Here is a 15,576-nt window from a genome sequence, read left to right as displayed (position 1 = left end):
TTTTTTTTTTTTTTTTTTTTTAAATAGCTGCACCTGCAGCATATGGAAGTTCCTGGGCTGTGGGTCAAATTGGAGCTGCAGCTGCTGGCCTAAGCCACAGCTACAGCAACACCAGATCCGAGCACATCTGCAACCTATGCTGCAGCTCACAGCAATGCTGGATCCTTAACCCACTCAGCAAGGCCAGGGATCTAACCTGCATCCTCCTGGATACTAGTTGGGTTCTCAACCCACTGAGTCACAATGGGAACCCTGGACATGTTGCTTTTGACACTCCCCTTCTCCTACCTTGCCTCTTCTCCCTCACTTGTCTATTACATTAAGGTATGTCTCAAAAATGTGTCCTTCATAAGTCTTTTCCACATAGACCATCCCTCTTGTTGGATTCAATTTGTTGATCTCCTCAACTAAACTGGAAGTTTCCTATAAATAACACCTTGTTCATCTTTGTTCTCTTAATCATTATAACAATTATGACACCTAGTTGATGTCCAAATGTTATCTTCCCACTCTTTTTTTTCTATAGATGTCTTTAATGATTATAGTTATGTCTTTCAAGAAAACATAAGCAACTTTTAAAAATTAAATTTCTTGGAGTTCCCATTGTGGCGCAGCGGAAACTAATCTGACTAGGAACCAAGAGGTTGGGAGTTTGATCCCTGGCCTCATCCAGTGGGTTAAGGATTTGGCATTGCTGTGAGCTGTGGTGTAGGTCACAGACAAGGCTCAGATCTGGTGTTGCTGGGGCTCTGGCGTAGGCCGGCAGCAACAGCTCCGATTCAACCCCTAGCCTGGGAACGTCCACATGCCATAGGTGTGGTCCTAAAAAGACAAAAATACCCCCAAAAATTTAATTTCTCAAGGTTTCTCATAAATTCTCAATTGCTTATCAATTTATCTGTTTTATTTTTTTTTTCTTTTCAGCCACATCCTTGGTGTACAGAAATTCCCCAGCCAGGGATTGAAGCCTAGCCAGATCCTTGACCTACATCACAGCTGTGGCAACACTGGATCCTTAACCTATTGCAACCCAAACCTCAGCAGTGGCCAGAGCCGCTGCAGTGTATATGCCAGATCCTTAACCTGTGCAGTGGAAACTCCTGTTTTGGTTTTGGTTTTGGTTTCGCCAGAGAGAGAAAAAGGGGACCAATGGTCTATAGTTTTATACCACTGTTTACTGCAAAGACATGTTTTGATACTATAATGACTTAGTGTGAATTAAATTACTGTTTCAAGCAGAAAAATCTTATTCCCCAATAAAGTAGATAAGTTTAAAAAAATGTAGACTTTCAGGAATTTAGCCTAAGGAATGTCTGCAAACATTTATATAACTCAATGCAGATTGATTTATTATGGCAAAAAATTAGGAAGAGTCTAAATGTCAAAAGAAGGAAAATAATGGTTATGTGAATAACAAGGTCCACAGAATACTAAGGAGCCATTTTTAAAAATGAGCTGGAGGGAGTTCCCACTGTGGCTAAGCAGTAACGAACCCAATTAGGATCCAGGAGGATGCAGATTTGATCCCTGGCCCCAATCCGTGGGGTAAGTAAGGATCTGGCACTGCTGCCAGCTATGATGTAGGTCGCAGATGAGGCTCAGGTCTGGTGTTGCTGTGGCTGTGGCGTAGGCCGGCAGCTGCAGCTCTTATTCCACTCCTAGCCTGGGAACTTCCATACGCTGTGGGTGCAGCCCTAAAAAAACCAAAAAAAAAAAAAAAGAAAAGAAAAAGAGCTGGATATATATGTATTGATTGTAGGATAACCATGATAAGTTAGGTGAAAAAAGAAAGCTACACCTCTGTATGATTTGTTGTTAGAAAATGATTTATAGGAGTTCCCGTTGTGGCGCAGTGGTTAACGAATCCGACTGGGAAACATGAGGTTGCGGGTTCGATCCCTGCCCTTGCTCAGTGGATTAACGATCCGGCATTGCCGAGAGCTGTGGTGTAGGTCGCAGAAGCAGCTCAGATCTGGTGTTGCTGTGGCTGTGGCGTAGGCCAGTGGCTACAGCTCCAATTAGACCCCTAGCCTGGGAAACTCCATATGCCACGGGAGCGGCCCGAGAAATGGCGAAAAGACAAAAAAAAAAAAAAAAGAAAAAGAAAAAGAAAATGATTTATAAATACACAGAAAAATGTCTGAAAAAAATATATTTCAAATTGTTAACAATGCTTTAGATCACCTCCATGGAATAGGAATGGAAAAGACTGGGGAATGAAAACTTCCAGTTATACTTTTTACACCTCTATATTACTTTATCATTGCAAAAGGAGATACACAGTAATTTTACATAATAAAAAAAGAATGAAGATATACACCAAATTTTAAGAATAATTTTTTTAGAAAACTAATAACATGGCAGAAAATATTCATTATATGCTGTTGAAAAAAACAAGATGCAAAACAGTAACTATAGTATGAGTTCAACAGACAAAATATACAGATCAGTATGTTCAGACTGAAGTGATACAAATAAAAAAGGATTCTCAAAAATAGATGGTAGGGTGATTATAGGTGTTTTTTAAAAAATTCGTTTCAGTACTTGTCAAATGTTTTATTATGACCAAATTACTTTTATAATCTGAGCAACGTTATATAAATAAATTGGCATGGAAAACAGTAGTGGAAAAAAGCCACGTCTCTATCTCAACCTGTGCAGAACCAGAAATATAAGTGAAAACTTCCAACTTTTGGTTCAGAAAGTGCTTGGTTTATGGACGTTCCTTCCTATTTTTAGAAGTAAAGCAAGATTTAGTGGTAGGGGAACAGTCAAACCTTGGTTCACATTAAAAATGAGCTCTCGAAATTCCCGTTATGGCACAAATCCAACTAGTATCCGTGAGGATGTGGGTTCAATCCCTGGCCATGCTCAGTGGGTTAAGGATCCAATGGATCTCTCATTGCAGTGGCTGTGGCATAGGCCTGCCACTAAAGCTCTGATTCGATCCCTAGCATGGGAACTTCCATGTGCCACACCTAAGGCCCTAAGAAGCAAATAATAACAATAATAATAAGGAATTCTATCCTATTAAGAGATTTTACTTTATAAAATGTATTCAGGAAAGGCTGGCAGAATTGTATCATTATGAAGTTTATTCAGGGAGTTCCTGTCATGGCTCAGTGGTAACGAATCTGACAAGTATTCACGAGGGCTCGGTTGGGTCCCGAGCCTTACTCAGTGGGTTAAGGATCCAGCGGATCCTGCACTGCTGTGGCTGTGGCTGTGGTGTAGGCCTGCAGCTACAGCTCTGATTCGACCCCTAGACCAAAAAAAAAAAGAGGAGATAATTGTTTTAAAGTTTACTGAGGAGTCTCCAACCAGGTAACTCAATATGCCCTTGATTTGAATAATTCCTGTGGGATTGTGACTAATCACTTTTCTGTGGACTTACCGTGGAGAATCTATTCCACTGTCTCCTGCCATGCTCTGATTTTCTGTTCCTTCCAAGTGACTGTGCTGAAGACCTGGAGCCAGCACTGGCGTCTGTGAAGTGGTGAAGAGTTCTAACTTTTGTGTGAACTGTTTCCTCATTTCCTGATTCTGAGCACTGTGATACCAGCTAGCTGGATTCTTTCCTGGGTCGCCAAGAGAGTCTTGTGGGATTTCAGTCTCAGAAGCAGCTTTTCTTGTGCTATAGTAATCAAATATACTCCCATCAGCAGGAGCTGAGGCCTGCACACATTTACCTATGCTGGGTTCCTCTTCATAGTTAAAACCAGACTGGGTCCCTGAATTGAGGACACAGCTTTCAGCAGAGAGATTAGGTTTTTGCCTTTCACTGGGGCTAGTGAGCAACCCAGTGGGCGTGTAATGTTCATTTCCTTTAAGCCCCTGAGGCTCAAATCTATGTGTGTTGCTACTGTACTCAGTCAGAGACCTTTCCGTCACCTTTTCTTTGCCTAAATGATTCCACTTGCTTCCCCCCGCAAAGGAAAACTGATCGTGGCCAGGCAGTATTTGAATTAAGTCATCATTCTCAGAAAAGTCATCCTCATCTAGATACAATGAACTGCAGGCCCCATCATCATTATCTGCTTCATTAGGATCCAAGGCCTCATCGTTGTCAGAAAGCCCTTCATTTTCTAAATTCATGGTCTCTGCTTCCTGGACCAATGCCTTTCTCAGGAGAGTTTCCTCTGAGTCTCTGTCTTGTCTCTTAGGTTGTTTCAAATGGTTTGCACCAACAGGGTAATCCAAAAGACCAAGATTTTGGAACTGGTGCATTGTTTCATCAACTACTCTACAAGCAGGGGATGCTTGGTCTAAAGAAGAGGAACCTCGGGATGGCAGGACATGCTGTGTTTCTGTTGTCTCTTCTAACGTGGCAAAGTGAGAATAACTTTCCCTCAAGACTTCAGGGATTGCTTCATTTTCTCCCCCATACATATCGTACCTCAACATGCTTTCTCTGAGGGAACAGCATTTACTATCATTCTGCAAAACACTACATTGAGAGTAATTGAAGGAGTGATCTCTGAAGTCATCACTGGTAGGTTTGACAGTGGAGTGATTCACATAAATGGATTCTGCTCTCAGTTGATCATGACATTGTTCCCCATATGGCTGTTTGGTTTCAGCTGAAAAGATTCTTGAGGAATCCACAGACCTGGACCTTTGGAAAGGTGTTCCCTCTGGTCCAGTCTGACTGGGTCCCAGATCACTGGTCTTCCGGATGTTGTATACTTTGGTTATTGGGCTCCCTCGGTGAGACAAGCCCTGGAAAGGATTACTGATTCGCTTTTTGTAGATCAAATGGGAATCTAGCACTGATGGATTCCCAGCAAGTGGTTTCTTAAGTACTGCTTCATTGGGGCTTTTAATTCTGGGGGTGGGCTGTGAAGCAGGGAGCTTGGGGTGTTTCTCCAGTCTAATGCTTCCTGGTTGAGGCCCACTTCTCTGACTCCTGGCTTTGTGTCTATCCCTATGTGAATGGCCCCGCCTCTGAGGTTTCACAGACAGGCCTTGTCTTTTCTTAACTCCCACTTTTGAAGGATATTTATGCCTGAGTGTCAGCACATCAGTGGAAGTACCCTGGCTATTATATTTTTTCTGTTCTTCATATTTTTGCATTAGGACGGTATGTTTGATTAAGTTGTCAACAGTCAGAATGGGATTAATTCGTTTGATTATCTCATGTTCTATGTCTCGAGGGATATTGTCCAAGTTATCTTCATCTCGAACAGGCCATTCTTCCGGTGGGAACTGGGCCGAGAAACTGCTGTGCTCTGTTCTGGATTTCTCCTTTCTGGATATACTGCGCCAGAAGAGGCTAAAGCCAAACTTCTTGGCCTTTTCTCTGTCTTTTGTGTATGGTAAAGGTTTGGTGCTCTCACAGATGTGATTATCCTCAGACACTGAAATGGCTTGATTCGGTACCAAAGATCTGGATTCCCCAAGACCTTTCTGGCATTTTCTAGTCACTTCTGCAGCAGCTGGTGGTTCCTGTACATCCTGAGTGCACACATCAGGGAAACACCGGCAGGAATGACAGTGGGAAATGGGGGTTGCACTTTCTTTTATGAACTCTGCACAGCTCTTCACATTCACTAGATACGTAACAGAAGTTGGCATCTGGGGACTTTCATCTGACATGATTCTCTTATTTTCTTGAGCGGTTGTGTTTGTGATGAAATAAGTCTGAGGAGTGACTATGAAGTATCCTTCTCCAGTGTGATAAATCTTCCTTTCTTTAATGAGAGTTCCCAGAGTGGTATAGAGAGTGTCTTGAGATGGAATTGCAATACCTAAAACAAACAAGCATTTTATGCTGAGAGATTCTGAAATAAGAAGCATTTTAATGAGTGAAATCAATAACTAAGAAATGACCACGCATTTGCTTGATGAACCCAGAGCTAATTGTAACACAATTGATATATGTAATTCGAACGCCAAAAAAGCATTAACAGTCCTCATAATTCAATTAAGGATCAGGAATATAATTTGGTCCACACAAAGACATATGGCTAGGTCAATGGTTAAGCAGAGAGAAAAATACGAATTTACGCAACTAAAAACACCAAGTTAGACAACCTTATAAGTCTAAATTTTGACTAAGGGAAGCCTTCTTGAGAGCAAACATGGAAGCTTTTAAAAACCATACATTCAAAGCTTAAATCTTAGAAAGAATCTAAAGAGAAAAATGAGTGACCTTGCAGCGCAGTGGGTTAAGGATCCAGCTTGGTACCACAGGAGTTTGGGTCACTGCTGTGGCATAGGTTCGATCCCTGGCTCGGAAACTTCCACATGCCACAGCATGGCCAAAAAGAAAAAGAAAAATGAAAACCAGTCTGTGCTTGGATGAGGGCAAACTACCTAACATCTGCTGATTTTTCAAACTGGAAAGGTAATAACTTTAAAAGAAATTCCCTTTCCAAATAGCAATGTTCAAAATCATATTTATCTTGTGGAAAACAATGTTTAAAAAGTGTGCAACACTGGAAGAAATACATCAATGTGTTAATATTGGTTTACTTTGAGTAGTGGTATGAAAGTGATTGCTTTCCTATACTTTCTGGATTTTCCACAATAAGCATATTTATAATGGGAAAAATAAAAAATGCTCTTCTACATTCATGAATTGGGATATCATGTAGCTATGAAAAGAAGGAGACAGATTGATATACGCTTAAATGGGAAGATCTCAAGGAGTTCCCTGGTGGCTCAGTGGGTTAAGGACCCAGTGTTGTCACTGCTGTGACAAGGATTCATTCCCTAGCCTGGGAACTTCGCCATGCCGAGGGTATAGCAAAAAATTTTAAAAAGGAAAAACAGGAGTTCCCGTCGTGGCACAGTGGTTAACGAATCCGACTAGGAACCATGAGGTTGCAGGTTCGGTCCCTGCCCTTGCTCAGTGGGTTAACGATCTGGCGTTGCCGTGAACTGTGGTGTAGGTTGCAGACGCGGCTCGGATCCCGTTGCTGTGGCTCTGGCGTAGGCCGGTGGCTACAGCTCCGATTCAACCCCTAGCCTGGGAACCTCCATGTGCCGCGGGAGCGGCCCAAGAAATAGCAACAACAACAACAAAACAACAACAAAAAAGACAAAAGACAAAAAAAAAAAAAAAAAGAAAGAAAAAAAAGAAAAAACAACAACAATGAAAAAAGATTTTAAAAATATGTCTAAGTTAAAAAAGGAAAAGTGCAAAGAGAAAGTATAGAATGATCCAACTTATGTTATTTTAAAAGGATACATAGGAGTTCCCTGGTGGCCTTGAGGTTAAGGACCTGGCATTATCACCGTTGTGGCTTGGGTCACTGCTATAGTGAAGGTTTGATCCCTGGCCCGAGAACTTTTGCATGCCACAGGCAGGGCCAAAAAACAAACAAGCAAAAAAGATACATATATTCAAATACATTTATGAATGTGAACATAAGAAACTATAACAAGACAAACTGTCACCTCTAGGAAGCAGCAATTTAAGAATAGGAGGTAGGGGGAGAAGATAAACCTTTTGTTTTTGGCTTTGCTCTCCTTTCTAGAGAGTCTGACTTATTTATTGCCATAAACATTGTTTTTGAAAAAAGTTCATCTGGAAAATAAAAGAAATACTCAGGAGTTTCCGTCGTGGCGCAGTGGACATGAATCCGACTAGGAACCATGAGGTTGCGGGTTCAATCCCTAGCCCCACTCAGTGGGTTAAGGATCCGGCACTGCCGTGAGCTGTGGTGTAGGTTGAAGACGCAGCTCGGATCCTGCGTTGCTGTGGCTGTGGTGTAGACCAGTGGCTACAGCTCCAATTGGACCCCCAGCCTCGGAACCTCCATATGCAGCAGGTGCAGCCCTAAAAAGACAAAAAAAAAAAAAAAAAAAAAGAAATACTCATCACATTTGTTGATGCAGGCCGTTTTCTGGCAGGGCTCTAATATAGGGTTCTATAACAGAAAAAAATTGAGTATCACCCAGTCTATTTATGTGCTTAAGATCATTTATAAATAGAAACCAAACACATGCAATGAACTAATAGAAACAGACTTGTTACTCTACCTGGGTAATGTTTCATCAGATATTCCAATAGTGATCCCTGTGTTGCTACAATCTGAGCAGCATTCATATCAGATACAGCACAGCAAAGAACTTCAGCCAAAGGTATAAACTGAGATTGAGCTATTGGATTCATCTGCACTGGAAAGACATCACCTAAATTGGAGATTTGGAAAAGAAAAAGGGTGATAAATTAGATTTAGTATAAAATATTTGAGGGAGTTCCTGTCGTGGTGCAGTGGTTAACGAATCCAACTAGGAACCATGAGGCTGTGGGTTCAATCCCTGGCCTTGCTCAGTGGGTTAAGGAGCCGGCGTTGCTGTGAGCTGTGGTGTAGGTCGCAGATGCGGCTCGGATCCCGTGTTGCTATGGCTTGGTGTAGGCCAGCGACTACAGCTCCAATTGGACCCCTAGCCTGGGAACCTCCATATGCCGCGGGAGTGGCCCTAAAAAAGGGGAAAAAAATTGGAATTAGTGAATCAAGAATAATTATAAAGACTGACTGGGAGGTAAATTGCTATTCATCAGTCTTTACTCAGTCTGTTAACATGAATGAACTGTGATTGAAACAACAGAAGAAAAAGGCTTACATCATGATATCCGCTTTTAAGAAGTCTAATATTTGTCACTACTTGATAAGCAATAGATAGTAGGTTTCCATGAGAAAGGTACAAAGTGCCAATGGAGTTCAGGTGAGACAATGCTTATACAGCAATTCACATCTTTCAAAGCACTTTGTCTTCATGTTAGCTACCTGAGATAGGCATGGACAGGATTATTATTTAAAATATAGGAGTTCCCATAGTGGCTCAGTGGAAATGAATCTGATTGGTATCTGTGAAGACGCAGGTTCATTCCCTGGCCTCTCTCAGTGGGTTAAGGATCTGGCATTGCTGTGAGCCGTGGTATAGGTTACAGATGAGGCTTGGATCCCGTGTTGCTGTGGCTGTGGTGTAGGCCGGCAGCTACAGCTCTGATTCAACCCCTAGCCTGGGAACCTTCATATGCCAAGGCAGTGGCCCTTAAAAAAAATACATACATATATATATACAGAGAGAGAGAGAGAGAGTGCACGCCATAAAAAGCTGATTTAATTGTCCCCAAGGCCTAAAAGCAAGTAATGTGACAGAAATATGTCTTCTGAGGAGTTTCATTGTGGCTCAGCAGTAATGAATCCCACTAGTGTGAAAGAGGACATGGGTTTGATCCCTGGCCTTATTCAGTGGGTTAAGGATGCAGCGTTGCTGTGAGCTGTGGTGCAGGTCAGCAGCTACAGCTCTAATTCAAACCTAGCCTAGGAACTTTCATGTGCCCTGGGTGTGGCCCTAAAAAGACAAAAAAAAAAAAAAAAAAAAAAAGAGAGAGAGAGAGAAATAAGTCTTCTGACTCCTAATCCAGTATTTTTGTCATTCCACACTTTCCTAATCAGAGTGATAAGGAAGCTTTGAAGAAGGAAAGTATGGAAGTGACTTCCAATTTGCAGGAATACATGGAGCATAATCATGGAAGGAGGGAAGATATATAAGAGCATGGATAGTTATCCTGGCTAGACAGAGCTCAAGGGTTGTATTAGACCAAAGTGGAAAATAAGGCTGGAATTGTAAGCTAGTCTGTATCGTTTTTCCTCTTTGCCAGTATATTAAATTGTTCTTCTTAATGTGCCATTAGTCACGCTGAGTTTTAGGTTCTGCTGGATATCCAAGGGAACTCCCCTCACTTAATTGGAAATGAAGGACTAAGGCTCAGGAAAGCAATTTGGAAATCAACCAATAAAGATGAGAGCTGAGGAGTTCCCCTCCTGGCGCAGTGGTTAACAATCCGACTAGGAACCATGAGGCTGCAGGTTCCATCCCTAGCCTTGCTCAGTGGGTTAAGGATCTGGCGTTGCCGTGAGCTGTGGTGTAGGCTGCAGATGTGGCTGGAATCCCGAGTTGCTGTGGCTCTGGTGGAGGCCGGTGGCTACAGCTCCGGTTGGACCCCTAGCTTGGGAATCTCCATATGCTGCAGGAGCAGCCCTAGAAAAGGCAAAAAGACAAAAAAAAAAAAAAAAAAAAGAGAGAGAGCTGAAGCTAAGGAGTGAAATACATTCTTTTAACAGAAAGAGTAAAAAAGAGAGAGTCAGAAACAGTTATATGAGGAACTATCTATATTTAAGAGATAGTAGAAATAGGGATCCACAAATGAGAGAAGGCACAGTAATGAGGATAGGAAGAGAGAACCAAGAGTATGAGAAGGGGAAAAAAAGATTTCCAAAAGAACAGCAAATCAACAGGGTCAATGTTTAAGAGAGAACAAAAAAGTTGAGGGAGGAGAAGAGGCAACTGGATTACTTGCTTGGAACAAGGTGACCACTGGAAACTTTCAAGAGAATTGTTTTCATGGGAAAGAACAGAAATTAAATGTCAGATTGAAAGAAAGGGAATGGGTGAAAAAAATCGAAGTTAATGGGTCTTCCCCCTAGAGCAAGATTTCTCATCTTTGGTACTTCTGACATTGGGGGCCAGATAAAGGGTGACCAATCATCCCAGTATACTCAGGAATGAAGGGTTTTCTGGGACACAGGGTTTTCAGTGCTATAAACAGAAAGCTGAAGGCAAACCAGGGTGGTTGATCACCCTAACTAGAGAATTATTTCCTGCGGCGGGGGTGGGGGTGGCTGTCTTGTGCATTGTAGGATATTTAGTAGCATCCTCAGCCTCTAGGTGCCAAGAGCATCTCCCACAGTTACAGCAACCAAAAGTGTCTCCAGACATTGCCAAATGTCTCTGAAAGGAAAGGGTTGGAGGTCAAAACTGCCCTAATTGTAAAGCACTGTTCTCAGACCATTTGTTGGAAAAATCTGATTGTGAAAGAGTAGAAAAAGAACCCAACCCAGAAAGGAGTATGATCAAATGAAGGTGAATGTATGTGTATGTTGAGATTTTCTTAAAAGAGCTCTCTACGTTTGGATACAAAAAGGGCTTAGTGGATATGATGAAAATGATTCTGGGAGGGAGAAGTCAGTCAGACAGCAAGATCCCAAATGAGGGCAAAGAGGAAAAAAACACATGCACAGGTAAAAGAACTTTCTTAGAAATGAGAAGGATATTTGCAGCCAATTAAGCTGACCAGTGCCCTTTTCCCCATGGGGGCCTGGTGTGCAATAGCTGCAAACAGCAGCCCCGGTAGTGTATGCACCCTGTTGCCTGTATAGGTTGCCCTAAGGGACCTTGGAGACAGCCCTTTCCAGTAGACATTCATGACTGGCATGCTGTCCCCAATACAGGCTCCAGACAGCTGCAGAACGAGGAGCATGTGATTGAGGCACTACGCAGAGCCAAGTTCAAGTTCCTTGGCCACCAGAAGATCCACATCTCTAAGAAGTGGGGATTTACTAAGTTCCACACAGATGAATTTGAAAACATGGTGGCAGAAAAGCGGCTTATCTCGGATGGCTGTGGGGTCAAATATATCCCTAATCTCAGCCCCCTGGACAAATGGTGGGCCCTGCACTCATGAGATCCTTGGCGGCATTGTCCCCTCCTTAACGCTCACCAATACATCCTACTTGCCTGTCAAAAAAAGAAGAAAAGAAAAGAAAAAAAATGAGAAGGATATTAATTTATCTGAGACTTGAGACAATAGAGGGTGGCAGAAGACCAGAAATATATCAAGGCATAGAAGGAAAAAAACATTAGCATAAGAAGGTCATGTGATCTCCGCAAAGTTAGGGGGAAAGAAAATAGGAATGGGAGGAGGAAAAAAACGGAAATGCGGAGGTGAAGGGTAGAAAGGGAGTTTGAGGAGTTACTCTTAGAGCACGCTAGGAAATTTAAAAATTCATACAAAGATTACGCAGGAGCCTTGGGTCTCAAGGTGATTTAAGTGTGATTTCTGATTACAGATGAAGTAGCAATCTGGAATAGAAAAGGATAAGAGTCTAGGAGGCCAACAGTGCTTCTAAAACGTTAATGTGCATATGAGAATCACTAGGCGATTGTGCCAGTGTGCAGATTCTGATTCAGAAGATCTGAAACGGAGCCTATGATTCTGCATTTCTAACAAACTCCCAGGTGATGTCCATGCTGCAGGTCTGAGGTCTGCTCTTTGGAGTGGCAGCCCATTAGGGTGTTAATGATAGCAATGCTAAAGTTTGGCTACTTTTAAATATACTGGCTGGATGTGAAGGTTGCAGCCAAAGCTGGTCAGAGGCTCATAGTACTCATTGTATCTGCAGCAGGAAACTGATAAGCAGCTGTTATTAAAGATCACACTGGCCTGTTTCCTTGTTTCCTTAAGCGTCTCTATTTAGCAAGTTGGGGCATCTTTGACCTTGGAAAGTCACAACACAGGGCAGAACTGCTGTCTGCTTTGGCAGCCTAGGGAAGGATCTTCTCTTGGCCTGCTTGGTGCTGTCTTACTGGGCGATGCCAAGATACCTATAGCATTCTGAGAAGCTAGGATGAATGGCTAATCAATTAGCATTTCAAAGAGTGGTGATAAGAGATGATGCTATGAAACTTATTGTTAAGAGGGGAACACTAACCTAAAATTCAAAATCCTCCTAGAAACTCTACCTCTGAGCTAAGAGTAATAAGCCTTTCTCCTTATCTTCATTCCCCTTTGCTTTTCTTTTTTCCCTCCGCATCTGAGATTACTTTCTTCTCTTTCATCTCCCTCCTCAACCTGACAAAATACAGTATTAAATTGCCCTTTCACTCTTGTTTATGCTTCTTAAACATAACTCCATGTGCTTAATTTAAAACAAACCCTATTCCTCATCTTCCAAGACAGTCTAAGTGACTTTTTTTCTTGTATGTGATTGCCTGTCCCCACTTGATGTGGACTTAGAAGCCCTTAATTCAAAAAGAAGGAGGGAAAAGTTCTCCTCTCCTAGAAAGATAAGGGCAAAACCTAAAAAGAATTTGCTCAACCACACTATATATACTCAAGCCTCATCTCAGCCCTAGCTTAAACCCAGTCACTTGGAACTTTGAGATTGGAGTTGGGGGAGTGAAGGCCAGAGACTTTTCGAGATGAGCGCGGCTAGAAACTCAGTACATGTCTGATGCTCTTGCTGCGCCCCCTGCCGGTGGCTGCCCATTTCTATGCAAATGAAAACAGAAAGCTGTCCTAGGGTCCAGTGAGGGATCCCCACTACGCCTTTAGGCTAGACCTGAAGATGCCTGTTTCCAGTTCAATCCTTAAGCTTGTTTCCTCTTTCATAGGAAAATGAATAGTCAAAATTGAATTTTTTATGGAACTGTGGGAAGGGGTGCATGGGCTATTCCTGTACACTTCTTCACAATCTCCTGTATATCTATAACTACTTCCAAATAAAAGTTAAAGAAAATAGATTTTACAGAAAAGACTACTTTTTATTAACAAGCGGAAATGTATGAGAAACAGAATTTTTTCTTACATTTTAAAAATCCCAACTTTTTCTTAGAGTCCTAACATTGCCTGCCAAATCCAAAGACACTTTTAGAACTTTTATTCATAATTCTTACTGTAGTGTGGGGATGTTTATTTTAAAAGAGTAAACATATCTACTACCAACTAGAAAGACAACTGTCTTTTAGAGAACATGTTAAAATCGCATTTAACCTCTGCTTTGGAGCTCCCTCTAGACAAAGCCTAGAGAAAGTTTCTCAGTACATTTTCTTCACAGCCGTTGCTAAGATACGTCTTCAGGTGCATAAATCATCAAGAGTTCTTTTATGCAGGAAAGGAGAGCGAAGCCTGCCTGACATGAGAACATCTGTGATAAAAGCAAGAATCATTTTCCAGCTGCAGCCACAGTTTATTTCAGTTACTTTGGCACTTGGGTTTTGGAATGCAGTCACCCTTACAGTTTTCCACGAAAAAATTAAACTTTCAGTGGAGAAGATCCCCCTTATAGATGTAACTAGATTTCACAAGAAGAGAAGGCCAGCCCTTTGGCTTTATCCTCAGCAAGTATGGAGTGATTGAAAGGCACCCTTAAGTGCAGGCCTGCTGTGGACCTCTGACCCTTGAACTAAAGCAGGGATCAGAAGGCTAGAAGAGCCTGTGGGCCAGAGTAAACAGTTCACAACAACGTTCTCTCTTTTCACACAGTCTTATACTCTTAGGTGCTGCAGAAATGGGAGAAGTGTTTATACCGAAAGACTGGTTTCTCAAAAAATACCAACAAAGTAGAACCTGTTACATATAATGCCACCCTTTCTGTAAAGGACATTTTTATTGCTACCCTGCTGTATTCCTGAAAGATTCAGTTGGGGTGTGTGTATATATATATATATATCTTCCTCATATCTTCCAAGATATGGGGTTATGTTATATGAGTTTTAAAACAATTATTCTTTAAAAGCCCACTTTTTCTAGGGAAGATAAAACAGTGTAAGGCAAATTAAACACACGTAGCATGTAGATGCCCAGGCAGCAAATGAAAATAGGGTTCTCTTAACTATCAAAAGCAGATGATATCCAGTGAAGTCCAGGACAGTCTCCTCTGAGCTCAGGATCCTAAAACCGTGACTAGAACCAGCTTCCTGTGTGATGGACATAAGATCATACAACCTCAGGCAATCAATTTCCGCTCTGGCACCCAAGAGCTGTGGTCTAGAAGAGCCCCATGGCCAACAGGAGCAGAACCCCCTGGAAGCGTGGCTTGTTCCTGGAGTTGGTGACAAAAGCTCAACAATAATCCAGCACAATCAAAGACCTCATCAAAACTCTGAGGAAAAAAGAGGTGGTTTCTTTACGTCAGGACACCAAGGCCTCCTCCACGGGCCTCAGGTTTTTTCCAACCTGAGGTTTCTAGCCTGGCTGTTTTCTAACAGCAAAGAAAAATGGCTGAAAGAGCTATTTCCTAGACAGTTCATGAGGCGTGAATACTCCTGCCCCAGTGTAGAAATAGCAAGAGGTACATTCAAGACAAATATGGACTGCCTTTTCACCAGACCCAGAGAAGGCAACCAGTAGAGACCAAGCAAACGATCTCTAGGAGCTGTGGTACTAGAGAAATCTTCAACCAGGGACACAGGATTCCTAAATCTGCATTCCAGTCAGTTGGGAGTTTCAGTAAAATTACAAGCCTACACTTTGCACTCTCCAAGTGAGAAAGGGAGAACCAAAATCAAGATACAATCTGCCTATCCTGAACCTGTGTTTGCTCTGTCCACTGAAAAAAAAGCTTTGAAGTAAAAGAGTACTAAAATCGAGTGTTTGTTTTGATAACTGAATGCTCTAGTTAAATTTCAGGAACAAAGTGAAAGTTTTCCGTAAAAATTTTACCTTTAGGGAAAAAAAAACTACCATGCAATATTTACATTTATCTTAGGCTTTTAAGGCACCTAAGCAAATTCAAAGAGGGCCTTCTCCTGGAATCTAAACACTGACATTTTCATCTAGGGTGCTTGAATTTGATTGTAAGGTCCCTAGGAAACTGTGCCAGCAAATATGCACAAAAGAGGAAATATTTCTTTGGAAATTTGGAAAGCATTCACATCAGAACTCATCTGTTTCACATTAAAACCTGAATTTGCTGTAAGATTAAACTGTAGACAAAACTAATCTTAACACTATTGATATTTAAAACACAAAATTTTTTCTACTCTACATGTGTTTAG

General features: G+C 41.8%; 1 protein-coding gene across 1 annotated transcript in view; it reads right to left on the bottom strand.

Annotated features, from left to right (window-relative positions):
* The window catches only part of STOX1 (storkhead box 1), a 57,853-nt gene that overhangs the window by 3,221 nt on the left and 39,056 nt on the right, over positions 1-15,576 (bottom strand). The window contains exons 2-3 of the mRNA XM_001928627.5: positions 7,987-8,139; positions 3,395-5,747 (exon numbers count right to left, since the gene is read on the bottom strand). Coding sequence (XP_001928662.2) covers positions 3,395-5,747; positions 7,987-8,139 — 2,506 coding nt within the window. The remainder of the gene's footprint in view (positions 1-3,394; positions 5,748-7,986; positions 8,140-15,576) is intronic.

Source organism: Sus scrofa, chromosome 14 (assembly GCF_000003025.6).
Source record: "Sus scrofa isolate TJ Tabasco breed Duroc chromosome 14, Sscrofa11.1, whole genome shotgun sequence".
NCBI lineage: Eukaryota > Metazoa > Chordata > Mammalia > Artiodactyla > Suidae > Sus > Sus scrofa.
This window is presented reverse-complemented; position numbering and strand designations above follow the sequence as displayed.